The following is a 27,595-nucleotide window of genomic DNA, read 5'->3' as shown; positions in this document are numbered from 1 at the left end:
CTTCTTATGAAACTAAAGTCGGTGGAACTGTTTCTTGGTCTTGTAGTCTGAGGCCACAGTGCATTGTTGTGTCATCTTTTGCCAAGGAGGTACACCAATGGGGTATAACGAGTCTTAGGTTTAATAGATAGAATAAAGCATCCCATATCTTATTTACCATACCTACCAGAGATATTGTTGTCAAGCAGTGATTATTTGTCATTAAAAGGTGGGTAGAAATACATAAATAGGATTTTTCTTGCGCAATTAGCCAAATCAGCCAATCAGCTCCATAAACATAACTCTATGCCTTGTTTTCATAGGGAACATATTAAATGAATAATAATGTAATAACACATAGGTTCTTAGTATGTTTCCGCTATCTTCCTGTCAGAAACTGCCGTCAGCGTTGGTAGTAGCAATAAAAATTTAAAATCTATCTAAATTGATTACCACAGTTAACTATTATGGATTACATAATTCATTATAATCAAGTTCTACATTTTTATAAGCCTTACTAATGGAAAAGAGCCGATAATCTAAAGTTTTTATGAGATGTAGAGCACCATCTACAAACAGTCAGATAGGTCCGTTGCAAACCTACTAAAGTGATTGGAACAACTCAGTGTTTGTCGCATGCAAATACCACACTGAATGCTTGATGAAGATAGCTAGTGAGTCGAAATAACATAGCTTCTCAAGTTGCAAAGAATCTCAAACCCCTAAAAAAACTAAGGTGAGATGATAGCAAACTGTTTTACTTAATACTTTGATAAATAATCAAACGATTCATCAATCAAAGATTAAATGCATTGCTTCATTGAAAATCTTGCGTTTCCTTCATCTAATCATGCTTTTCCAAAACAAAACAGCTTCTTGCTTGAGTATTGTTTGTCGGTGTTTACTGTAGTCAGCTGAATCAATGAGTGATAGGTGTTGATTAAAATGAATCACTGTCAAACTTCTCAGTCCATATTTTACATATTGGTCATAAACTATACAATAAACCAATTTTTGTCATAGGTATTGACACTCAGTGTTTCATACATTCAATGGCCTAATTCACTTTGTTTAATTTTTTTAGGCTAAGACGGCAGCACTACATAACATTATTAGCTACTTAGATTATTGGGCTTCATAAATATAATACCTCTTGTGTATTTTTGAATGAACCAGTAATATTGGAGTATTTGTTATATAGCATGCATCTGCTGATCATTATTAATACTTAGCTCGCCTATTTACAAAATTGGTGACTGTATTGCTCTTTAAAACGTCAACCCAATTTCAACACAACGCGTAGTACCTTCATGCAGCTGTATGATTATTATGTAACTGATATTTTGGTTAGTTTTAAAATTTTATATAATGTCATGCAGATCTTATACTGTATTATTACATTATATTCCGGTGTATTATATTACAATAACTGTATTATGTTGTATTGAACTGCGTTGCAGTAAATTGTTTTATAGGGTTTATGTGTCGCATTATGTTGTGTGACACTATATATTAATACATATTTCATTGTATTTTAATCTATTGAGTTATATTTTATTATAGTGCTCACATATCAAAATTTTATTACCTTATAAAAGTATGCGATGTACGAGTTACCTAAATATTGTTGTGGCAAGAGCTAAGGGTGTACATCTATTCCTTTCATGTAGGGCTATGCACATTGACTACACATGAAAATCAGTCCTGTACCTCTTCCTATTTTAAGTTTTAAATTTATACCTACATGCTTTGATAGATCGTCTTTTTCTGATAGGTTATGATGGGTAAATATTGCACCATAAATGTAAGCTCTTATGTCTTTATGATAATTTTGTATTTTGAACTTATCGTATGTAATGGATGTGATTTTTTACTTTGTAGTCAGCCGCCCAAGGACTCAATATGACAGACATTTCTCGTCATCATCTTATCCACTGGTCTGCCACGAACCTCTTCATACTCTTTACAATTGGACCTGTACAACTACTGATTGACAGGCTATACTGTATACCTCATTGGGTACACTGGTTGTGACGCAGACTAACGAATTTAATGTTTAATATTTTAAATGAAATTATTATATTGCTGAGCAACACGTGACAAGCATAAAGTATTTATTATGCTTCTCTTAGTGCTTTTCGTCGGTACATGTTATTTCTTTTTTTATTTAACTGACATATATGAAATCTCTTGCTTAGTTTTAGATTTATTGTACTAGTAGTGTGCTAAAACAATATTGGTGCAGTATGTTCGATGACAACTAACTTTATGGATGATTAATTAATATCATATGACTTTGTATGTGTATTTTGATACATTGTATGATAATTATATTATATAGCATGCTTACCAAGGTACACAGTCTGTTTATTATGATACATCGAAAACTCTCAATCGATTCTAGAAAGCATTTTGCAAAGTATTCAATAAAACCATTAAATAAAATCTTAAAGCTCACCATCACTGTCCATATGATTACCATCTTCAACCTCGTCGTTCATTTCATTGCTGCAGTCTACGCAGACACATAGACTTGTGAAAACTAAAGATGCAGTTTTGCATTATCATCGGCTTTCACATCTACTCTTTTTTGCATGAGCAACTAGTTCAATGGAAAAACTGCGTGGGAATCGCTCTGTGTCCATCAGGAAACCACTGAACAGAATTCTTAATCGTCTTTACTCCAGCCATGATTTGTGGGATCAGGCGGCATAATTAGTAGGAGACTGGATTAATAATGACTAGGTCACAAATATGCTAGAAATATTAAGCTACCATAAAACTCATCTTCCACTTGTTGACACAAAAATGTTCTGTGGCCCCCAGACTTGGTTTGTGTGGAGATTACAGTCCTGTTATTTGCATACAAAATCTTTGTACCTGTGATAAACTCTTCTTGCAGAAACCTGTGTTAAATAAACTATTTTAATGATTTCTGCCACTTCATTCAAGCTCGATATATTTTTATGATTGCCATACTGTGGTTTGAAATATCAACACAATAGGTCAATGTTCTAGATGTGCAAATACAGATCGCAGTCAACTGCATTTCGAAGGTATCCTGTTTATTTTATACAGTGACCATACCACTGCAGGGAGCCTGCCTCAAGGACTGAATAAGTTTGTAGCTAAGCTGAAAGCCTTGTTGTTAGCTGGAAGGGAAGTGGCCAGATATAGTAAGCTCTATGAGATGTATACAGAGATAATGCAAGACTATCCTGATGAACAAGTAATGAGGTAAGAATTAAGATAAAATCTTTTTACCTTGTGTAGAATTTACCCACATAACAACTGATATGGACCGAGTGCTGGACCTATTTGTTCTACAAATAAGGCTGACTAAACACCCGTAGCAGGTATTTCTGAAGACGACCATGACAGCAGCAAACCTTTTGTGCAGCTCAGGCTTATACCGCCGGTTATATACTACTTAGTAGGATTAGTCACACTGGCATGTAAATTAATCTGAAGTACCGTCAATTAAACAATATTTTTACCACATGATTTGTTCTTTTATTTATAGCCCAGGCAGACTAAAAGAAAACTTAGCTGTCCATATACCAGAATTGACATTCTTGGCTTCCAATAACAAGAAGAAGTCACAACTAGTCTATCCTAGCTCTTTGAATGTGTCTGAAGTCCTTTCGCATGACATGTCAACGGTTGTGGACTCTCTGTCTGACACTGACAGTGAATGTAGCTCACCTTCAGCGTACAGTAGGGTGCAACCAACATATAACCAGGAAGTTGCACATGTATCACAGGCTATTCAGGAAAGCATAGCAACAGTACCAAAGAGATTTCCCATTTGGCCACCGCAGCTTAGGGATTTCTCTATTGAATCGTGCATGAAGTACTCACCAGTCAGGCTCTTCAACTTTATTGCTAGTATCACCGGTCAAACAACTGTTGATTTGGCAAGTTCAGATGAATATGTCAAAGTCACATCCAGCATTCAGAAGCGAATCAGTTCCATTTGTCAAGATATTGTATCATTGTCATCTAAAGTTTTGACCCCTAAATCACTCGCCCTTGGTTTAACACTCCGACACATTACAGGCAATAGACTAGTCAATGACCTGTTAGCAGGCTTTGGCCACACTTCAAGTTACCACACTATTGTACGACTTGAAAGTGCCCTCGCAGTGAACCATCTGACAAACTCTATACCAACCAACTTTCAAAAAGGCACTTGGACAGTGGTAGTGTGGGACAATATTACTTCAACAACGAGACAATCACAGGTGGAGGCACTGCACACTGCGTAAATGGTATAATGCTTCAGTCAAAAACCTCCACAGACAGCTCTCATGAATCTCATCAGTCAGTTGATAGATCAGTTAGGAAACTTCCAGCTTACGACAAAAACATTTGTCCAATCACATATCAAGGAAAGCCGGAGCCACGCCATACTGCAATGTCTATTAACAACCCGTTCCCTCAACATTCTGACAACATAGAGGAATTCATCTACATTGCTTTGAAACATTCACATCAGGAGCCCAGTGCTATTCCACCATGGACAGAGTATAACCAAGTCATCTACCAAAACAAATCTGTGGACATAACTCCTTCTGCCATTCACTACCTCCCGCTCATCGAGGCTCCTGCAACAGATATATCAACTATCAATACTATCTTATCCAGAACTATTGATCTTGCAGATAGGCTTGAGCTACCAAAGATTGTTGCTGTCTTCGACTTGGCAATATATTCAAAGATCCAACACATCAGATGGAATGATAGAAATGAAAATTACTACAAGAGAATAATAGTCAGACTGGGCGAGTTCCATACCGTAATGTCTTTTCTAAGTATCCTTGGCAAGCGGTTTGGCTCTGGAGGTTTGACAGATCTGTGGGTGGAGGCAGATGTAGTTGCTGCCGGTTCTATAAATGGTGCACTGAGTGGGAAACATTACAACAGAGCTATCAGAGGACATAAAGTGGTATATGAAGCCCTGTGTAGAATACAGCTAGAGGATTATCTGTCATCATGCAGTGATGAGCAGGTGGCCAAGTATCAAGAGCTTGCTAATTCTATGAAAAGGAAATTCTCATCAGAAATGTCAATCGATCATGCTGTGCAAGAACTATCAACATTCTATACAGATTTCAAGCAGTATGTCAGTGCGAAAGAGACTAGAGATCCCACCTACAAGTATTGGAACAGCTACCTCAGCATGGTCAGGCTTCTTTTAACCTTCATCCGAGCAACAAGATTGTCAGACTGGGATCTACATCTGCAATGTATTGAACACATGATGCCATGGTTTTTCGCTTATGATCGAACCAATTACTCGAGGTATGTAAACCAGTATGTAATTCAGTAAATTCCAGTAAATTCAGCTCGGTTTACAGTCAAATAATGCAATCTCGTTGATCTTTTGGTAAATGAGCTTGTCATTTACGTGTTTATTTTCATATCATCAGCTTTAATTGATATTTTGTACTTTTTTAATTTTCAGGTACCTACCAGTCTATCTGTCAGAGATGAAGGCACTCAGCAGCAGTGAAACAGAACTCATGGGTTCATTTTTCACTGTTCACAGGTCTAGCAAAGCTTTCACTGGTACTGCGATGGACCAAACAATCGAGCAAACCATCAATAGAGGTTGTAAGTCAGCTGGTGGAATCAGCAAAGTCACATTAAACCCAGGTAAGTTAGTTAGTCACTCATGAAGTAAGGAATCTTGTTTTATCAGCAGTTGTTAACTGACACTTATGTGTGTAATAAATGCACTCTGACTCTGCCTACAATTTGTTTGGTCGGTCACTGAATACTTACCATAGAAGGACTATTGTACAATTAATGGTTATACTGAGATGATCATTAACATCAATCAGGACAGTTAACTGTTCACAGCTGTGTACATATTTTGGCTTGCAACATTTGTTGTTCCAAACTATCCCAATTTCGTTCAATTGATATTGGAAATTCCGGTAATTTAGTTTTGTTCATGCTAGCTAATTTGATTTTTAGGTTCATTTCAAAGATGGATATTAGCACAGCCATCCAAAGCAGCCATCTCAGATCTTTGTTTACAAATGGCAAGCATTGAAATTGGTGAACCGCATACTTTGAGTCAATCGTCACCTGCGGCAATAAAACATGAGAATATGGTTTCATCTGTGATTGCAACGCTGAATGCAATGAAAAACCCTATGCAAGAAGAAGTCTCATCTCTCATATCCATTAGCACACGGGCTGTTGCTGAAGAGGATGTTGCTATGGACATATCATGTGCATATAACAAAGGACTGGTGCAATATCGCCAATTCTACCAGACCAGACTTGTGGAGAAGACAGCAAAGCTTGACAGCCCAATACCACAACTAAAACTTAAGGACATGTCAAGTACCAAGAAGGGTGCAAGCAATATTCAAAAACAGAAACTAAAGAACCAATCAGCACTAGCAGATCGAAATTTATACAACAGACTATTGATTGCAAGCCAAGTAAGGTCAATAGACTTGAGACTTGTGATGTGTTACTCCCTTACCGCGATGCCCATGGCGATAGCTACAGCAGATGGTTGCATGCAGAAATGTATAAAAGCCACGCTCTTACATGATTTAGAAAAGCGAACAGACTGTCCACAAAACTGTTCAAAAGTAGATGGTGAAAAAAAGGCTGTAATTGTGGACAGTATGGCGGTAATCCAATCCCTCAGTATTAGTAGCCTACCAAAAACATTTGGGGAACTTGTTGACCTAGTATTTAATAAACTCATGAGCATGGCAAATAGTCACGGTGCCTCGCGTATAGACTGGGTTTTCGATCAGTACCTTACTAGTAGTATCAAGAATGCTGAAAGAAGCAAGCGAAGCAGTGCTGGACACCAAAGAATAAGGATAACGCATTCAACGCAACGACTTCCTCGGCAATGGAGGAAATATCTAAGCTGCGCTGAAAACAAAACTGAGCTTCTTAACTTCATATATGATGGCATGAGGACAAAAAAATTGGACTCACTCGAAATGTTTATAACCAATGCAACAGAATGCATGCTTCTTGCTACTAAGAACTCAGCTGCTAGTGTAATCAAAAAATTAAAATCGCAACATGAAGAAGCTGATACTCGTATGCTCTATCATGCCATACAAGCTACCACTTCGGGAATAAAACATGTTGTCATTGAAACTCCTGACACAGATGTCTTGATTATAGGCCTGAGTGCCATAGCAAAAACACATATACCGCCAAATACAAAGCTGGTGATGGCCACGGGAAGAGGAAATAACCACAGATTATTAGACATGACAGCGATGAGTGTAAGCCTCGGTGAACCTGTTTCATCATGTTTACCTTTCCTTCACTCATTCACTGGTTGTGATTCTGTCAGCTCTTTCCATGGCAAGGGTAAGAAGAAAGCACTGAATCTACTACTCAAGAATTCTGCGTATCAGAATACCTTCATCAATATTCACCTATCCATGGATCCTTCAGCTGCAACAATGAAAGTAGTAGAAAGATTTGTGTGTGATCTTTATGGATCTAATTGCACCTCAGTGAATGAAGCAAGGTATGAGCTTTACAAAACAGGGACCTCACCCTCAATGTTACCACCCACTGATGATGCCCTCCTTCTTCACACAAAAAGAGCTATATTTCAAGCAGCTATATGGTCTGATGTCATCACATGTGGAGATCGTCCCGGGCCAGATGGTCATGGTTGGAAAATTGAAAGTGATGGCAGTATTAGTATAGTCTGGAATGGTAAAGAAATAGCTCCAGCTGATGTGCTCAAGGTGTGTAAACAGCAGTGCTCAAAAAGCTGCCAGATTTAACAAGTTTTTTCTCCTCTCCTGACCCTTTCTGCCACACAATTTATTATTGGTATATTTTAGTTGTAGCTTTGGACTTTGTTACAAACCTTAATCTCAAACCTCCAAACACAGTAAAAGGCGAGCTGAAACATTATAGATTGGTTATATTTGTTCCACGTTGTAAAACCTTAATTTATGTTATTTTAGACTGTGTTCTGCCGATGCAGAATGTCATGTGTCGGGAGATGCTCTTGCCAGAAGCAAGGATTACCTTGCACTGACCTCTGCTCCTGCTCTATGAATAGCTGTTCAAACCGGAATGTAGGAGATGATTGTGTCTCAGACACTGAAGGTTAGTGTTTTTGTCTGGCATATTACACATTATGCATCATAGTAGTAGTAGCGAATATCATAGCCAGGTGTGTGCGTGTGTGTGTGGTGTGACCGACCCATCAGGCAAAGTGACATCTATTTCCTATAATGTATGTTGCAATAAAGCAATAAAGCTAACCTGCGTGTATCCTTAATGTGCTTAACCAAGCATTGAGAAATATTCGCCAATGCCTCAAACATTAGCTTTTTGTGTGTTGTGACACTCGTAGCTAATCACTGTTGTTTATATTTAGAAGGTTTGCCATCTTCAAAACATAAATTTTCAGCAAAATGAAATTTTTATCAAGAGGGATTGTGCTATTATGTACATTATGTATATTATTTTATTTGCAGATGAAGGCTATTGATGGTAAAACAACAACGGAGCGAAAGGGTATGTTTTCATTGGAATTAACTCAGGAGATTTAAAACCACTATAAGTATTTTATAAAACGAAATCAAATGGCAGATCACACGACAAAAAACAGTAAAACAATTAATAGCTTATTGAGTTGAGTCTGAGCATTTCCTCATGTTAGGTCTTCAGCTCAAATCATGTAGATTGGCCTTGATTGATAGATCATCATGATCATCAAATTCAAACGAACAAAACAGCAAGATACAATGGAATATTTAACCACATCACATGTAAAATCTGGTCTGTGGTATGATATGTTAGTTGCTTTGAATTTAGTATCAGTCAATAGTAATTGAATCATCATATTCATATGGACATCGTTCTTAATATTCAACAACAATGAATTAATGGCTATCGCGGTGAACGAACGAGGTCTTTGTTTGATCATGAAATTAATTAGTTCTGCTTACCTAGCAATAGTTGTAAATGGTTCCAAATGGTTGAACCTATAATGGTCAGCGCGTTCAGTTACCGTTTTTATCTGTTGAGGTGATAAAACTACTAAATCACTTGAGGTTAGTAGCTCAGGCACGCAGTGTATGCAACTCATGCTACTAGTTTGGCCGCTATTACTAAGCATTCTGGCGGATTATGACGTTTTGTTCCAATCATCCAATCGCAGTCTGTGAAATTCCTTGTCACAATGGCAACAATGATCGACTTGTTTATTACGCCTCCGCCATTTGATGAGATGTAATTTAAACATGAAAGTATATAAGCAACGAGGTTGCAGAGTGCAACGTTCAAACAGGCAATATATAAATACTGAAGAATCTTTTGCACGCATCATATTGCATAAGTTGAGAAAAATAATAACAATTCACAATTGAGTTACTCTGCTCCTAGACTATATGGGCAGTCATGCAGTTTAGCACATGCAGCAAGGCTGCAATGTGTGCCAGATCTTTTGTTTTGTAGTAAACTTGGAGGAATAGGTTGTATTTACCTACCGATGTACTCCACTATGTCCGAGACAGATTTTGACAGATTGATTTCCAGCCGTTTGCTTGATTCCAAATAATCATGGAAGTCATCTTCACTTTCTACATGAATTTTTCTTCGTTTAGATGAGAGAAGTAGGGAGCAGGAGCCATCTGAGCTATCACAATCAAGACGGTTAGCACTCGTGCTAGGTGTGATGTCTGTTTTTACTAGTCGAGCTTTCAGTGCAGATTTGAAGCTACGGACATCTGGATTATTGTTGAAACCTCCCTTGGCCCGAATCTTTGAGGACAGTGTTTCTATATGCTCCTGTCCAAGCTTGTACAGAAGGAGATACTTGGCCTCGCGAAATGTTTGAAAAATTTAGTTCCCAATTCCAAAGTACGAGGTACGCTTATGTAGAGGGTCGGGAATGATCTCTTCAGATTGCTTGGCGGCTGTTGGCTCTCCATAGCAAAGTGAAGGTTCCAGGACTGGCTCATCTCGGTCTGGTGGAGATGATTTAGATAGTGTTGGTCGGCATAACAGTCGTCTATGCTTTGGTTGAGTCGGTTGTAAATATTTTGGCAGATAATCAAATACCCTTGGTACAGCAGTAGGCTTTAGTATGGCCGCCATCATCATAACAGGTGGTCTGCAGGGGATCACTGCCGAGCGCAGAGTATTTGGAAGGCATCCAGTCCGTACGTTTCACGGTGTCTATCCACTTGTTACGTATGTCTAGGTGTTTTTCTTCCAATGGAAAGGTGTGGAAACTGAGTGAAAGATGTAGTTGCGTCAAAATTTAAGTTGATCTTAAAAGAAAGCATTTTTTTTCTCTATCAGTTGATATGTTGTTTGTTGTGTTACGCGATCGCATTGCCAAGATATTTGAAGATTAAAACCGAAAAAATCTGATCACCGTAAAAACGCTCAGGCCACAAAAACGTGCCCAGCCTCGCCAAAAATGATGTCACGCGTTTGACAACCTCTCTCTATCTCTCGTATTCACATCGGCTATTTGCGATAAAAGTCTAGTCTTACGCGGCTCTATTGGCATATATCTTATTTTGTATTTGCTCGTGTTGGCTAGAATAAAATTTTAAATCCTGCTACAGATGCATTATTATGAATGTTTAAAAGGCCTCAAATAACGAAAATTGAAAGTTTGTTCTACTCACTTTCTCCAAATCTTGTGTAAACATTTGGGTACCGACTACCAATTCTACCGGTCTACGGTAATTCTGTCTAGTCACTTATGTAGAACGCGGTCTTTGTATCAGCACAGTTCTGCAGCTACCCATATAAACGATATACAGCCTCCCATAAGCCCCGCCCACATTATGTCGCCTATTACCTATTGCCTACGTACTAGTTTCTTACCGAATGCTAAGTAATTGAAATAAGCAAGCCACCTCTTTGAAAAGAATATAGACAGGGATAGAGTTTTAAGGATGAGAAGTCTGCTGCAAACTGGATTTGAACTCACATTCTCCAGTTCTGCGGACACCCATATACCATATCCGATTCACTACAATATTCTGCAAATCATGTTTTGCATTATCTTCAACAATATTATTTTATTATATAATTTTTACAAGCAAAAATATTTTCATCTCGGCATAAAGCTTTTATTAAAAATATTCATCAAGTCGTGGCCACTCACATAGTATTAGCTGATACAATAAGACAAATTCATCTACTGCAACAAACTCAAACAAAACATCATCCAGCACGCATTCAAGTCTCGTTTTCTCCTTTATGGCAGTTTCCACACAATGACAAAGCTTCTTCGGCTGGTGGGACGACATAAACATTCTGTAATCAGTAAAACAAGTAAATGTAAACAAAGTAGATGCATTATATATGTCATTCATAGATATGTCATTCTAAAGCGTATCTATTCACAGCTTCCAAATTGGGAGTTAAATAGATTGCGAGTGTAATTTTAAAAACGAATAAACATTTAATAAAGGCACAAGTACGCCAAGCCAACGATTCGAAGCTTTGGTTCTGGAAATTAAAGATTTGCAATGATCAATCGATTTTACCCACTTCCTACGAGTGAAAATAATTTGTAATCATGACTCTAATTTACCAAAGAAAATTTGAAAAAAAAATTTTTTCTATGAAATGAAAGCTATGAAACGATGATTGGAGATAGCAAAGAATTATCATTTTATTAATTAGTATATGTATTTATGACTATAAAAAATATTACATTTACTAAAGTATAGAAGACTCTAAGTTAATTTACCTCCATTCTGTCTTCTTCTGCAGCAAAACGCTGCTGACGCCTGTCAGCTTTGGCCATAGGCTGTTTACTCTAATCTTTTACTAAAAGTTGCTCAGATAACTCTGAGTAGCGGTCGCTCGAACTTGAAGCCATTTTAAAACTATGTATAACTTAGTAATTGTTGAAACGCGTTGAATCAGTAACGATGAGCATGAATTCTCTAGCGATGAGAATCCTCGAGATCACAGACAACGCGTTTTACGAGTGATAACATTTATTACGGCCTATATAAAAATTTCGCGCTCGTGATTGGCTAACGAAGCGACCTCATATTTATCGCTCGTGGTTTCGTTTCAGAAAACAAGCTTGTGACGTCACGAAATTGGCACCCGCTGGAACGTGAGCTTTTTAAAAGAGGGCCTCATTCAAACGCATATATCTCTGGACAGGGTTGGTCTACAAAGACAAAAATGGCATCAAATTGTAGCTGATGTTTTAGCCTTTTATGGGTCCTAATTTCATTTTTGACGCAACTACATCTTTAACTGTCTTTTGCTGGCGTATTAGAACAACCAAATGCACAGCAAAAAATTTTACTCTTGTCCTGCAAAATAATCAGTAAATGATTGCATTCTTATGAGACCATCATAAAGTAAAAATCTTTTTGTTGGTTTTAGCTACACTTCTAAATATAGCACAGCCATCACCATACTCATTTACTAGCCTATGTCCACCTGCCATGGTGATGAAAAACTTCATGAAAAGGGCAACAATCAAGCTACTACCGCGCTTGGCACCTCTTTGTGCGAAATAACTTTTCAAATTGTAGCGCTGGCAATGAACTTTAGAAAAACATTTTGGAAAAAACTATTATTTGTATGCATATCTCAGAAAAATCCGCAAGATTTCTTGCTCTTCATATGTAGGTACCTCTCACAACCACACTTGAAAACAATTGGAGTAAAATTTACCTTCGAATCATTTCCAGTGCTGGTAGTTGCTCCACTTTCCATGGCTTCCTACTTAAAACTATGGCCTGGACTAGGCAAAGTGAACAAGCAACAAAGTGAACATAAACCTATTTTCTGATGCTGTTTGCATAACACCTAAGACCCAACATTTATATTCATGGCAGACTGCGATCAGTGTACCATTTACCAGTGTGTATGCATTTAAAATAAGTTTGTACACCTACATGTAGCTATCTGACATGTTAGCCCATAGCATAGGGCAACATTGATAGTTTTGCAATATTTTTTGAATAGATCAATATACATTTTTACTGGCACTTTACATATGAAATATTCAACTTTATGTTTACAAATTTGCAGGGTAGGAAATGCATAGTGTATAAACTTTGCGTCTAAAATTTTAAACCAATATCTTGTGTAGTTTAGTAGTTATGTCAAATTACATGTAGCAACAAAGCTGTCCTCTGTCATTCTTTCAATGTAAACAATGATGACTCGCTTGCCTGACCAGCTGCTAGTGAACAAAGCGTTGACGTTACGTTGTGAAGAATGTGGCTATTTAAGTAGGACACAATGCTGAGCCGTGATGCATTGGATTGCCCAGTCTAGTATAGTTAATAGGTCCAAGTGTAGCAGTCTGTCATATTCTCGGTTGCTTAGTTTATAGTAATATGTTGTTTTTTTCTGCTTCAACTAGTACCATTTGGCTGTCCTAATAGTTTTTTGCATCTTTTAGTTTGTTTTGAAAAGTGTTGCATAGCCGTTTTCTAAAATTCGCACTTTAGATATATTAAATATTTAAATTTAAATATATACCTATATATGTACTCATGTTACAGACAATACTGTTTCGGCTATTTAAGCCTCATCAGAACAGCTCGGTGTAAGCAAGAGAGATAACTCCCATTGCCAGTGAGAGTTTACTATATGCCAATATACATACCGTAAATCCTCTAATTGAACGCCATGGTGCTCTATTTCTCAACTTTTCTTCTATAGTGGCGGTCAATTGGAGGCGGCGTTCAAATAGAGGCTGGCGGTCTATTTTTCAAATGGTTTGTCGGAATTTTCGGAAGATAAATTTAGCCTTATAATGGGTGAAGCGAATGTTGCCTATATTTTGCTCTCTTTTTTCGGTGGAGCGATAGTAAACTTTTTGGATGCAATAAATCTGCTAACTTACCTCCAACTTGTTGAATATCTCTTAATAAATATGCATCGAGAAACCGAGAAATATCTCTACCAGTTGATATCTATTGCTTGCAATTGACCTGCGATGATATTATAGCCTGTGTCCTTTGCAGTTTGTTGGCATTTTCAATTTTTATTTCATTCTAAATTTGAAGACATATTTTTATTTTATATTTAATATTGTTGAATAAAAGCTCATTGCACTTACTGATATGTTTGCTACAGTTTGCAACCAAAAATAGCTCTTTATGTGCAATAGAAGTGGAGTTACGAGCATCGATCCATTGTAAGCTGTGTTAAGATAGCCGCAAGGATGCTGTTAAATAACATGCTATAAATCAACATGTTTATAAGTTTTATATTGATGATCTGTTAAATGATACAAATATATATTCATGAACAAGTGACATAAACGAACCATACTTACATTACATACAGAAAAAAAATTTACGTTTTCAAAACAAACACATTTCCATCGTTTGCTTGGCTAAGCTGCATTCCGATTGTCGCTTTCGATGGAACGAACATCTTCTGGCTGTCCAATACCTTCCACAATATCTTTTGGCCTCAACTCTTTTTCTGCACTGCTAAACTAGTCGATATTAGCGTCCAATTTTTTTCGCAGAGCAAAACTTTTACGCGCTGCATTTAGCACTGATGCAGCGTGTAAAAGTTTGCTTGCATAACCTTTGATCCAAAACTTGCAAACTGGTTTTTATATGCATGTCCTTCAAAGTATTAGGACCGCGTTAAACAAGGAACTACTATTAGCCTGAGACAGTAATTATTTCTATAGTCTTGCTTTGAGAGTTCATCTATCATCGTAAATTTATGCCGTTTTTTATATATGTAGGCTACTTCTAATACCACGTTAAACAGAGAGCTACTACTAGCCTGAGACCGCTATTGATTATTTTTATGGTGTTGCTTTCAAAGTTTTAACAAAAAAAAACGAAAAGCTTTGGAAGTGGACAATGAGAGAATTAATTGTTATTGATATATACGATTCATTATTAATACGATTTTGTGAACACTTTTCTACTGATCAGTTGATATTATGGGCTCGTAAAGATCAAAGAATGTCAAAGTGGCGGTCAAATGGAGGTGGCATTCATTTGGAGAGTGGCGGTCTATTTTTCAACCCTTCTCTCAGGGTGGCGGTCAATTGGAGGTGGCATTCAAATAGAGGTGGCATTCAATTAGAGGTTTTATGGTATATATTCATCTATATATATTTACATATGTCTATGCCATCGGTCTGGAAATGTCAAGGTTATAACAGCTCATATACTAATTCCAACTTTCAGGATGACATTGTGAGACGGTTCACACAGCTAAAAGAACAAATGGACAAATTTATTGGTGAGGAGTTGCCGAGACTGGAAATGGGAGAACAACTCCAGCTAAAACAGACAGGTATGAGAAAGCAATAAGAATGAATAATAAAAATTAAACTTCCTACTAACACTTCAATAGGTTCAACATTACTGAAGAGTCAGTGAAATACATTGTAGATAGTTGGTATTTTTCTATTTTTCCATTTGTCAGTATTCCAAAATTGCTTACAGTTTATTCTATATATATTATTATATATTTTTCAATTGGAGGCATTTGATTATATTATTATGTTTTAGGCGAAAATCGTGAGATTGAGTTAAAGGCTGTGTCATCTGGTGGCCCTCTGATTAAAAGCGATCAAGATTTTTTCAAGTCTATTACTCTACATAATTCCATTGTAACCTCATCCAGGCCTGTATCAGTATGTCAGCATGAAGGAGTTACGTATGTAGGATTGAGTAATGGCACAGTCAGTAGAATTGATAGCAACTATAAGCTGCATAACTCATTCATTTCTACTTCTGGCATTGTTGAGTCTATCAGCCTCCATAATAACAGGCTATACATATTGTCTCGCGGTCGGCCTCGTACAGTAGGGGTCTACAATCTGTCCGGACAAGTGGTCACAACTTGGCAGCACCCATATCATAACTATTACTGTAGCATGCTGACTGTAGCCGGAGGTAGTGTAGTGGTTGCCAATCCTTTTAACCAAAGATTAACTATTTATTCTCTCACTGGTAAGACTCTGCGTAATGTCAGCTGCCCCCTTTTGAGTAATAACCAGGTCTCGATATGCGCTGGACACGGAGATGATGTCATCATAACAGACAATAAAACAAAGAAAGTCTTGAGAATTAACATCACCACTGGGAATGTCAAGTGGTCTTTCACTCATCCTAATCTCACAAAAGGCCTGATGTGCTATCGTAACTACGTACTGGTAGCTGCATGGAAGTGCAAGAGCGTCTTCACACTTAGCTATGATACAGGTAAGCTGTTTACTTGAAAGGCAGGTTTGTCGTATCTTGAGTTAGTAGAATTATTAGTCACTGGTAATTCTCATCTGCAGTTCTAATACCTTTAAAACAATTGTGTGGACTGCAATTCACGGCATCTGGCTCGATGGTCTTAGTTTTTATGAATACATCAGGATGATGAGTGGTTATGAATGCAGTAGATGCCCTTACAACGTAAATAATTCATTGCGATATTCTCTACGTTATACAAATCGTAAAATACATGTAAATTGCCTAGTTTACTCTAAAATTTCCCTAACCTCATCTATTTGGCCCTGCATCAGCAAAAAATTAAATTTACCTTTTGATCTTAATGGTTATTTAGTAACTGGTATTATTGGTTTCTATTGACAACTTATTATTTTCTCATTATTTTTACTTGTGTTAGGATCCAGGATTACAATAATTATGCGGTAAGTTAAGAGAAGCGCACACCTTGAATCTAAATTTAAATCACTTTTTCAATTTTATTTTAGACGGCAAGGTCTATGCTGCTAAAATAAAGTAAAACAAAAAATTTTCTGTATTTATATGGGTGTCTGTCTGTCCGTCCTTCCATCTGAAGTCAGGTTCAAGGGGTTAGGATACAAGATAGCTTTCAATGGGACTCCAACTCATGACATTCAGTTTGGTAGATTAACACTCGAACACCTGCACCAATCGACTGCTGTTAGGTATTTCAGAGTAACTATGCACATAATTATTCTCTGCGCTTCAGTTGTGCACCTGACGATCTTTCATGGCACTCTAAGCTTTGAAAGTATTAGTATATAATTATAATAAAGATATCCCTATACAGTGGATCCCTGCCATATGACATTAATTTTTTCCGGTGTTGACTTCGTAAAGGGAAAATGCTGTATGGAGGGTATAGAAACCAGTAGTAATCATCTAATGCAAACACCCCCATGTGGTAAAAACATCAAAAATTTATATGCTTACTGTACATATTAAAAATTAATAAAAAAACAGTATATTAACCTTAGTAACTATGATTATAAAAACAAGTGGTTATAATCTGCTTATGATTAGGATTCTTATTTGCTGCAATAAAATGTAAGATTACCAAGTACGGTACGTACCAAATGGAGCTCTTACCTTCGAGATAGACATATAACATAAGCATTGAATTTAACTTAAATGAATTTAGCTTAGTAAACACACTCAAAGCTAAGTTTTAGTATGTGTTTTACTAAACTGAGCCTTTAATTTTGTCATTGTCTTTAGCTTTATCTATATTAATTGTTTCCACTTGCGTTTTCATTATAATTTATAACAAATAGAGCTGAATTGAGAGAGAATGAGCATTGTATCTCTTTCAGGCTTTGTGGAGGGATTGCGGCAAATAGCATGTCGGCATCTTCATTATTCCGACGTATTCAGCTCACCGACTGTAAAATTTGAACTGCGAGAAAAAATTTTGTTCACGTCATATGGCAAAAAAGTGCCATTTGGAGGGGATGAAAAAACATTGTGTTCCACATCGTAAAACGAGAAAACTGTAAAACACAGGCGTCGTAACTCGGGGTGCGCTGTATGTCATTCTCTCTCCCAAGTGCAGCAAGCGAGAAAATGATATTTTTAAGGTTAAATATGAGACTCTCATTATTCAAATAAAATTTGAGAAATTGTAGCGACTTGGCATTTTAAGTTGTATAGACTTTCTTAGTGATACGAAGTTTAAACTGTACATACATATTAATTTAATTTTTTTCTACTCATATGTTTTAACTTGTTTTTGTGTAAATAGAAAGTGCCCGATTAGTTTTTGACCTATCTCATTGTTATTTGTTCAAAGATTCTTCAAGATTTCTCAACATTCAGTCTTTCAAGCTAATTGAAACTAGAGGTACAACCATAATCTTGATGGAATATCAAGAAATAGATTATTTTTCATCAAACTTTGTGATAACAAAAGTTGGCCCGCAAGACGTAATTTGATACAAAATTTTTGAGTCGAAGGCATTAAAAATTAAATTTGAAATTTGAGATATTTTTGAGGTACATAAAAGGGGCATTCATTAAATCTTCTAGATTCATATACATCTGTCCAGTATTTACAGATTACCAATGTACAGGAAGGAGCAATTACTAAACCTCATAGATTCATAACATGAAAGTATTTTAGTGAATCCAGTATGATAAGAACTTGTTATGTTTCCAGGTCGTATGTTAATAGGGGGTTTAAGAATAGAGAAAGCATAATACTATTATGCTTTATTAGTTATTTTGAGGTGTTGACTGATGTTCTAAAAAAGGAATCAAGGAGATTGACCCACTAGAAGCTGAGATATAGCCAGCCAAACACAGGTCTACCTAATAACGAATCAGAGGAAAACCCTTCGAAAATCCCGAGAATTGTGACGTATGAAATCGACTTATTGGTCATGTGCCGGAGTTGCGCACTCTTACCGCCGTTACGTATAATGATGGTTTTAGGCTACAAGATGTGAAACGCTTCTCGCGATAGTAAAGAATTTACAGACTAGCTCTGGTTTTTCAGGAAAATCAAGCAAACTATGTGTGGTAAAGGCATTTGCCCACAACCCCTCGCCATGATTTTTCAAAACAGAAGAGCAGATTTTGACTATTGTGCTTCAAATTTTAACTCGATCTCCAGGGATATGCTCCGAAGATCCTCTGTTCAACGAACGGCGCGTGTATAGTCTATATGCGACATCCGCGATTTGCAGTTTGTTTAGAATAAAAAATGGGAATGTGAATTTTTGTTCATTCATCATTTTTCTACTGTGTACCTACTGCAGCATTCAGTTGATTTTCATGATTATCGTCACTATTAACAGAATGTACGTTCACTACAGCCATAATTTTAAAAAGAATAACTTGACCGTGCTGCTCTTGCTGTAAGAAAAGAAAACAATAACTTTTAATTTGATTTTTTCTATTTATCTATTATCTTATCTATGATTATTTTTATGACTAGAAATTGCACTGTCATACAGCCCACGACCAAAGAGATGGCCAGAGATATTGGCAAAAAAATAAAGGGTACTGATGGTTGAGAAATGCAATATTAGCAATCAAATGGCTCTGCAGTGCAATAGGATAACTGCAATGGTAGCTGTAATGTACTGGGTGTGGGTGTTATTATATACAACAATAAGCAATAATGAATGGAAAAGATGTTTATATTTCCCCCCTGCAACAGGAGAAATGCAATATTGGCCAATATTAGAAGTAAAATGCACTGATATTCTTAGAATAATCAATTTTATTAATATAGTAATTATAGAAAACCAATACACAATTTTGTTTACATTTCAAAACGTAATAGGTAGCAATATCGAGAAGTTGTGGTATTTATATAGGTTTTTAGAAAATTTATTTAAAAAGTGTTTGGTCATGACAAACAACAACAATGAAAGGAAAATATTACACGTTTATATCTCTCCCTTGCAATAGGAGAAATGCAATGTTGGCCAATATTATAAGTAAAATGCACTGATATTATTAAAATAACCATATTGTTAATATAGTAATACAGCAATAATAGAAAACCTATGAGCGTTCATGCGTCTCGAAGATTTCTGCAAACTGCAGCTAAATAAAAGCTGTTATAAAAGTGTTATAAAGCTGTAGGCCTAATTTACTGTAATGTATGTAATTCAACAACAATAAAGAAATATGTTTATTATAACTCTGAAATTCAAAATTAGAAGAAAAATGGCAAGCTACTGTGTACTATACACAGTTTGAAAGTTGGTTGCGTTGAATGTAGAATGGTTTTAATAAGCGATCTTTAACAGAAAGCGGGTAGGAGCATCCACGCGTATAAAAATGTAGCAAAATAAAAAATGTTCTCGTCATGAAGGGGCGTTGTAGTTCGGCCCTAGCTGGTACGTAAGTTGTAAAGAATTTCGGCTAACGTTTTAAATAATGAAACCTTCGGTGATTGGACAAAAAACAGGCTGATAAACGGTGTACCACAATTTCGTACCTGTAAATCGGTCTACGCCTCAAACGGTCTACGTTTATTACAAAAACCTTCGAATAAATTCAATTACAAGTAAACAGCACCATAGACTGGTGAAATGAACACGGTTTTCTCGTGAAATACGCACTACTAAATAGTTCTACAATCGGTCGCACGGCTTTATTGGCGTTTCAATTTTCGGTCTTAACTTTTATTAAACCGAGCTTTTCAAGCTTTTTGTGGCAATTTGTGTTCAAATAAATCTGTCTATTTGTGTATAATCCGATCAGATGGGTAAGTTTAAAGATAATACCGACAGTTTACAAAGACTTGGTAACATATTTAAATAGGTTTAAATGTGTTTTGTATCGTTATTATACTTTAACGACTTTACATTCCGATGCTTAAATTTCTTGATGAAATTTCTAGCCAAGGGTTCGTCTCATTGTTGATGAATAATTTTCGTAAGTTGTGTGCACATGCATTTATCATAAAAACTCCCACGCATCGCTCCGCTCGTTTGCTCGTGGGATTAATATAATAATCATAATGCATATTATACAAAATAATAATATAACTGCGTATAGAATAAATGATGTAACTAATATAATTTGTAGAAAATTAGAACCGAGGTTGATGATTGATTTAATGGATTCCATTTATTAGCTATAGATAAAAAAAATCTGAACAGCACTAAAGATGAGTCTGAATAGGGAAGCTAAGTGGGAGAACAACAAAACTGAGCTGAACTAGCAAGATAGCGAAAGGTTGCGACATAATAGACGCGTGTAATTATTTCATGCTAAAACTAATCTACACGTCAGAGGGACTGGTTCGGAATTATCAGAGCAATGATTGTTAGGCCCAATTGGATTGTTCTATACTTCCAGGGATTAAACCAATTAAAACGCCGTGATTGTTATAGGAGAGCGCATTAGTTGGCTTAATTGACCAATGGCACACAAGTCGATTTCATACGTCATATATTTACGATTACCAAAACACTTGTTTTTTAGTAGACCTGTGTTTGGCTGGCTATATCTCAGCTTCTGGTTGGTCAATCTCCTTGATTCTTTTTTTAGAACATCAGTCAACGCCTCAAGATAAATAATAAAGCATAATAATATTATGCTTTCTCTATTCTTTGACTGTTCTTCAAACATTTGTAACGGTTGTACAAGAATCAATTACATGGAATTCAAATTCTGTCATTGTAGGTGTTAAACTATCGACGATGAAAGATAATGCAATTGGTAATGGTGACTTTTATAGCTTATGTGTTACTGGTAACACCTTGGTTGTACCTTCCTGGGATACCTACCAGGTGCGCTTCTATAAACTGAGCGAGAAATAAGGACAACATTTTAATCAATCATCATCTGACAATATTCATGATTGGGTTTCGTCAAGACTGACAACTCCACAGTGAAGATGTACTAACAGTGTCATTAGTAAGGACATATACTAACAGTATCATTAGTAAGGCCATACCATTTTATCTACTAACAATTTCTTTAGCTGTATAGTTAACTGCATGATCTTTATTTGATTTATCTTAGATATTTTGCTGTCAGAATGTAAACTGTATCTTTTGTTCTGCTGCCGCGAAATCTCTTTAATTAAGTTGAAAAACATAACACTCATTCTTTTCAAAAACATGAGATTTGTGTGCCGACATCTCGCCACATTTGAGCATGAAATGCATTTGCTTTTGCTGGCATCTAATTGTATGTTATCAATAATCAATAATGCTGATAGACACATTTCATCATCTTGTAATATTATCAGGATCGTTTTAACGCTAAAGGTTTTATTACATGTAATGACGACTACAAAGGTGTAACATAGTATTTGTGCAAAATTCCTATAATAATAATAATAAACGAAACTTGTCTATATCTGGATTTATTTTTAAAACCAATTTACCTCGATTGGTCGGCACTCTACTAAGCCAATTATATATTTACCTTTGTTGGTCTGACCTTTTTACAACCTACTATAGGTTTACTTCTGTTGGTCTGCCTTCTGTTAGTCCGTAGGCCAAGGCCGTTTATATTTAACTTCTGTTGGCATTTCTCTTCAGTAGCAATTTGTCGCAGTTACTAGATAGATTCGATGGTGTAGAGTTCTTATCCAATAAATTAGCACACCTACCATTCCATCTAGTAAGAGACTTTTCACATTTTAAGTTTGTGGTAGCATTCATGGAGTTGTCTTCTTTTACACCGAAACAAAATACGCTCTTTATGGAGTGAGTCACAGTTTGTCCATTTATTACGTTTTTGTCATGCATGCACGCATGCAAGGTCATAACCCTGGCTTGGCTTGTGTAGCTTATATCACTAGTTCTAAAAGAGAGAATTTGAAAAGATTGTCTGAACACATAAGTTAAAAACCATCTAGAAAGCTCAAAAAGGCTTAGTCAATGTCTAGAAAGCTGAAAAAATACTTTTTAAGAATCTCAAATGTCGGTTTCCTATGGTATGGTTTCCTTATGCCTTCAACTTGTTTGCAAGAGCTCTCAGGTTCACAGTTTACGCTATCAGAAACTGTCTTACAAACTCAAGATTGAGCTTAGTTTTGCAAGCTTTAGCTTAGTTTCACAGTCTAACTTGCACTGTGTACTGGTACGGTACCAATGATTGGAATCATATCATCATCGAAGCAGCCTTTGCACCCACATATGATTTAAACTCATTCTATTGAACAGTCTACGCATTTTTCTATCTGTGTGCGTGCATGTGTGTTTATTTCATCAAGCAAACAAAAAATATACACAGATTAAAGTTCTAATAATAAAGAGCAGAAAACATATAGAGTGTAAAAGAGCCTGTAATATATAGCTGTGTAATATAGAGCCTCAGCTCCACCTTAAATTTTCCCAGGGATTTTATTTGTCTTAAAACAGTCGGCCGCTTATCCCAGAGTGCAGGTGTAGCAAAATTATAGGATCTTTGACCAGCAGATGTAAACCTCTTGTTAATTTTGCGAGTAATGCATTTTCTTGCTTGTTCAGGTGGGTTGAGGAATATTGCTACCCATTCAACAGGGCATATGTATATTCATGTACTTGTTTGAGATGCAGCCACTTTTGAGATAGCCTATCATAACAAGTGTTATTGTGTGTATCTACATCCCTGCTCGCTACAAAACTATGTAAGTGGTGATAACAGTTATCAGTGCAATCATGACAAAATAAGTCATGAAGGTTGTCCATCCCTCACCTATGGTGCCTTATTACTTTCATTTAAAAGCTGTGTCTCTGGGTTTCTGGGTATTTCAACCCGAGTCACCTGAGGACAGCCGAGTCAGAAACTCTCTCACCAGAACTCTGCAGAGAGTTTGAACAATGTGTGTTTACAGAGGACCAGTTTATAGCTATGGTAGACGTGATCAAACTGTATATTAAATGCAGTAACTTCAAGCTGACTAGGTAAGTTCTCGTGCTACACTGTCCTGGTCAGAACCTATAGTCAAGATTTGATCACTGAAATGACACAATGTCTCTCGCTTATATCTGTTCTAGTTAGAATATACAAAGTTTCAACATCGTGACCACGAGTTGTTTATTGATGTTTTAAAAATATCCTCACTTTACTGTTAAAATAAGGTTGACTTGCAACAAAATTCACATTACAGTTATTTGGTATCAAAAGATTCACCATGTCTTACTCTGTTGTGTTGTAGGTGCCAAATATGTGGAAATGTGATTATACAAGCTCTTAAAAGCTCAAAAATGAAAAGCCGCCGTAGATTGGTATCTCTTTATTTTGATGACGTAGTCATGAAATTTGGTTATCGTCTTTTCACGTGATGTTCTCACATGAATTGAAAGGCTAATAAAAAGCTCAATATAAAACTTATCGTAGTACTAGTTTATGACAAACACTTTGGGTTTTACCGAAGACCCTGTATCAAATATAGATGCTTGCTACTTTACAGTTTTGTTTCGGCTTGGTCTAATCGTCAAGTCGTAATCTGATCATGTGACCCAATACTTCGCAAATAATTTTTGCAGCACTTTTCGATTATCACAGGTGACCAACAGGCTCGTTATGATTATCAGACAATGATATGTACTCCTTCGAGGTAAGGTTAAAAAATTAAATAAATTTTTACGGTAAGTTATAAGATGTCACTGCTAAAAGTGACAGCATTACAATGACGATAAAGCAGACGCGTAAGAACAATATACATGGTATTATTGAATGCGCGAAACATATTTGTGAAAATATTTCGACGAATAAGGTTGCATGAAAGTGTAAACAGAAACCATCTACCATAGCTACGCCACATTTGAGCCTTTTTGGAAAGAGAATCCAAACTACGGCGGTCTCATGTGGCTGCGATTAACTGTTCGTTTTTGAGCTTTTAAGAGCTTGTAATCACATTCCCACATATTTGGCAGCTACAACACAACAGAGTAAGACATGGTGAATCTTTTGATATCAAATAACTGTAATGTGAATTTTGTTGCAATTCAACCTTTAAGGACACAGCAGCTCAAACCTAAGCTGCTTCTGAAGTACATGTATTCTGATCTTGTATTTTATATATCCACCAGATATAATGAGACTGAGATAGCATACGGTAACGATGTAAAGGCTGCTGAACTGGTACATGACACACTGATTGATTGCTTGTCTGCAGATGACACAACACTCCTCCGAGTGACCATCAACATTTGACAGTGAGTTACATAAATATTTTGCAATCGGTTATTGATGCAATCGGTTCAATCTAGCCATTGGGAAGCGTGCCAAAAACTTGCTGAGACTATAACTTTTTAGTTAATGCTCAATTAAGATGCACATCTGCATTCCTGAACAGTTGAATACCCTTTTGGAACTCAAAGGATCTAATTGTATATAAAAGAGTTTGGTACTGGAACTCGAAATGCTGAACACCTTAATGAGGTCAAAGGTCAAGCCAACTAAGATGCTAATAAGATGTTAATAATCTGATGATGACACTGAACCAGTTATTGCTCACGGGCAAGGGTACGTTTGGTTGGTCCACAAAGTAAGTTACATGGATAACACACAAGTGACTCATTTGGAGAAGGAATTTGTTTTGCTCACTTGTTTGCTGTTCTCTTAGCTGTCTATTTTATTAATGATTTCAAATAGATTAACCGAATGCTGGGTTTTCTTGGAAAACTTATTAAATTACTTAAATACGTGTTGGCAGGCTAACAGCAAGTGGCAGGCAACTCTCATTACCTTTCATTGTTTATAAGCTGATTTTTAATACCCAGCAGTGCATGTATAACATGTGTCACTCACACAACATCACACTTGTAGCGGTGCCCACTTTAATGCAAACAACTGCTTTTGTAGTAACCTTTTGAGAAAGAGACTATCACAGTCACTCTTGTCATAAGCATGAAGATGTTCTATAGAGACAAGAGGGGGTAACTGCAAATTTAACCACCTCAATCGATGGACGTAGCTTGATTGGCCCTGTAGGAATTTGGACAAGTATGAGGTGGGTGATATTTGTATCATTTGATTTTTTTGAGATTTCCTACTAAAACTTTTATTTTCTTTTCTATATACAAAATTTCTCAATTTTGGTCTGTCTGTGTATTTGTCCAGGTATAGCTATTGAATTCTTGGAATAATGAATCCGTATTGCAGAAGATTTGATCTCAGACCCTCTCATTAGCCAATCCGATGTACTACTAAGTTAGCTACCCAAGCTTGAGTTTATTTAGAAAATTTTACAGTGTCTTTATTATTTTAGTTAACAGAATTTTAGGCCATGCTTTTGATAGAATTTCCAACATATTTAAAATTCCGATTAATTTTAAAAATACAGTATTGTTTTGTCCTTGAACTTTTCTGTCACTGAACTTAATCAACGCAAACCTCTGTGAGTTTTGGGTGACAAAAAAGAAAATAAAACATTCACTTCTAAAAAACTTGCTTATGCAGCAAACCAACCATACTGCAGCATAATAATCTCTTTATGCAGCAAGCCTGTGTCTCATGTATAAAATCTATATCCATCATTGAAGTCTTGGTAAGAGGGTATGGATCTGCTCCAGAGAACTCAATCCTTGTATCGTCAATAAAACTACATGTACTCTACAATATAATGAATATATAATCTATACATATTTCTCAGTTTGTATCCAGTTTGTTCCAGTTGAAGCTATTAAAATCTTCAAATAAATTATTTGTATCGCAGAAGATTTGATCGCGAACCTCTGGTTCCCTAGTCCCACGCCCTACCAATTTAGCCACACAAGCTTGATATATTCTTTAGGCGATATTGGTCACTATATGGGAGCCAATATGCTACGCTTTTGGTCAGAACGCAGTCATGAGAAGCCGTACCTCTCATTAGTGAGCTTACTCAAATTTTCTTTGGCATTGTGCCAGGCTAACAGCAAGTGGCAGGCAACTCTCATTACCTTTCATTGTTTATAAGCTGATTTTTAATACCCTGGCACGGCAGCTAGTGAATAAATATAAATAGATTATAGAATCTGGCTCCTTTGGAATTGCCTGCGCGCCGTTGTGCACGATTGGGATAAGTGTGTGCCATTCCTGTTCTACTTACATCTTCCAACAATATTTTAAAAGAAATACCGCAGTGTTCAGCTTGATAAACGCGCATGTTGGCATACTAGAGTGCATCCCTAAGTTCTCATATCCTCCATATGACGTTTGTGTTGCCGTATGACAGCGTTATTCGTTATAAGTTACAGTGCACCCCTTGATTATTATTACCCAGTAATACATTTCTTGTCTTACGATGTGGAACACGAGGTTTTTTCGAACTCCCGTTCTTTGCAGTACGATGTCAACTAAAATTTCTCAAACCTTGAGTTTAGCAGTCAGTGTGCTGAATGCATCGCAATAATGAAGATGCCAATATGCTATTCGCTGAAATTTCTCTCACAACGCGAGAGATATGACGCTCACTCTCTCACTTGAGTGTTATTCATTAGAAGTTACGGTGAAAACAAAATTGGACAATGACAAATTGGAGTTTTGTAAAATACATACTGAAACTTTCATTTCAATTAAATATAACATTAATGTTATACATACGTCTGTCTCGCAGGTATGAACTGCCTACAATAAGTACTGCACATAATACATTGTAATATTACGTTTTATTGCTGATCATAACCACTAAATACACAAAACTTACTGTAGGTAACCATAGTTACTAAGATAAACATACTACAGTATTTTGTTTCTAACTTTCAATATGTAGGCCTACAGTAAATACCTATTTTATATCTGTACTGCATACCTACAGTATACAGTTACTGTATACTGTAGGTAAGCAGTACAGATATAAAATAATTTATATATATATATATAAACAACAAAATTTTATATATGTACAGTACAGATATAAAATACCTATTTTATATCTGTACTGTACATATATAAAATTTTGTTGTTTTCCACTGGAGGTGTTTGCATTA

General features: G+C 36.4%; 1 protein-coding gene across 1 annotated transcript in view; it reads left to right on the top strand.

Annotated features, from left to right (window-relative positions):
• The window catches only part of LOC137388292 (uncharacterized), a 38,588-nt gene extending 16,984 nt beyond the window's left edge, over positions 1-21,604 (top strand). The window contains exons 6-8 of the mRNA XM_068074783.1: positions 15,165-15,273; positions 15,492-16,187; positions 21,366-21,604. Of these exons, the coding sequence (XP_067930884.1) occupies positions 15,165-15,273; positions 15,492-16,187; positions 21,366-21,502 (942 nt within the window). The 3' untranslated portion in view covers positions 21,503-21,604. The remainder of the gene's footprint in view (positions 1-15,164; positions 15,274-15,491; positions 16,188-21,365) is intronic.
• Positions 21,605-27,595: the final 5,991 nt, after the last annotated feature.

This window comes from Watersipora subatra, chromosome 2 (assembly GCF_963576615.1).
Source record: "Watersipora subatra chromosome 2, tzWatSuba1.1, whole genome shotgun sequence".
NCBI classification, from domain to species: Eukaryota; Metazoa; Bryozoa; class Gymnolaemata; order Cheilostomatida; family Watersiporidae; genus Watersipora; species Watersipora subatra.
Note: the sequence above shows the minus strand (reverse complement) of the source record. Positions and strands in the feature narration are given on the sequence as shown.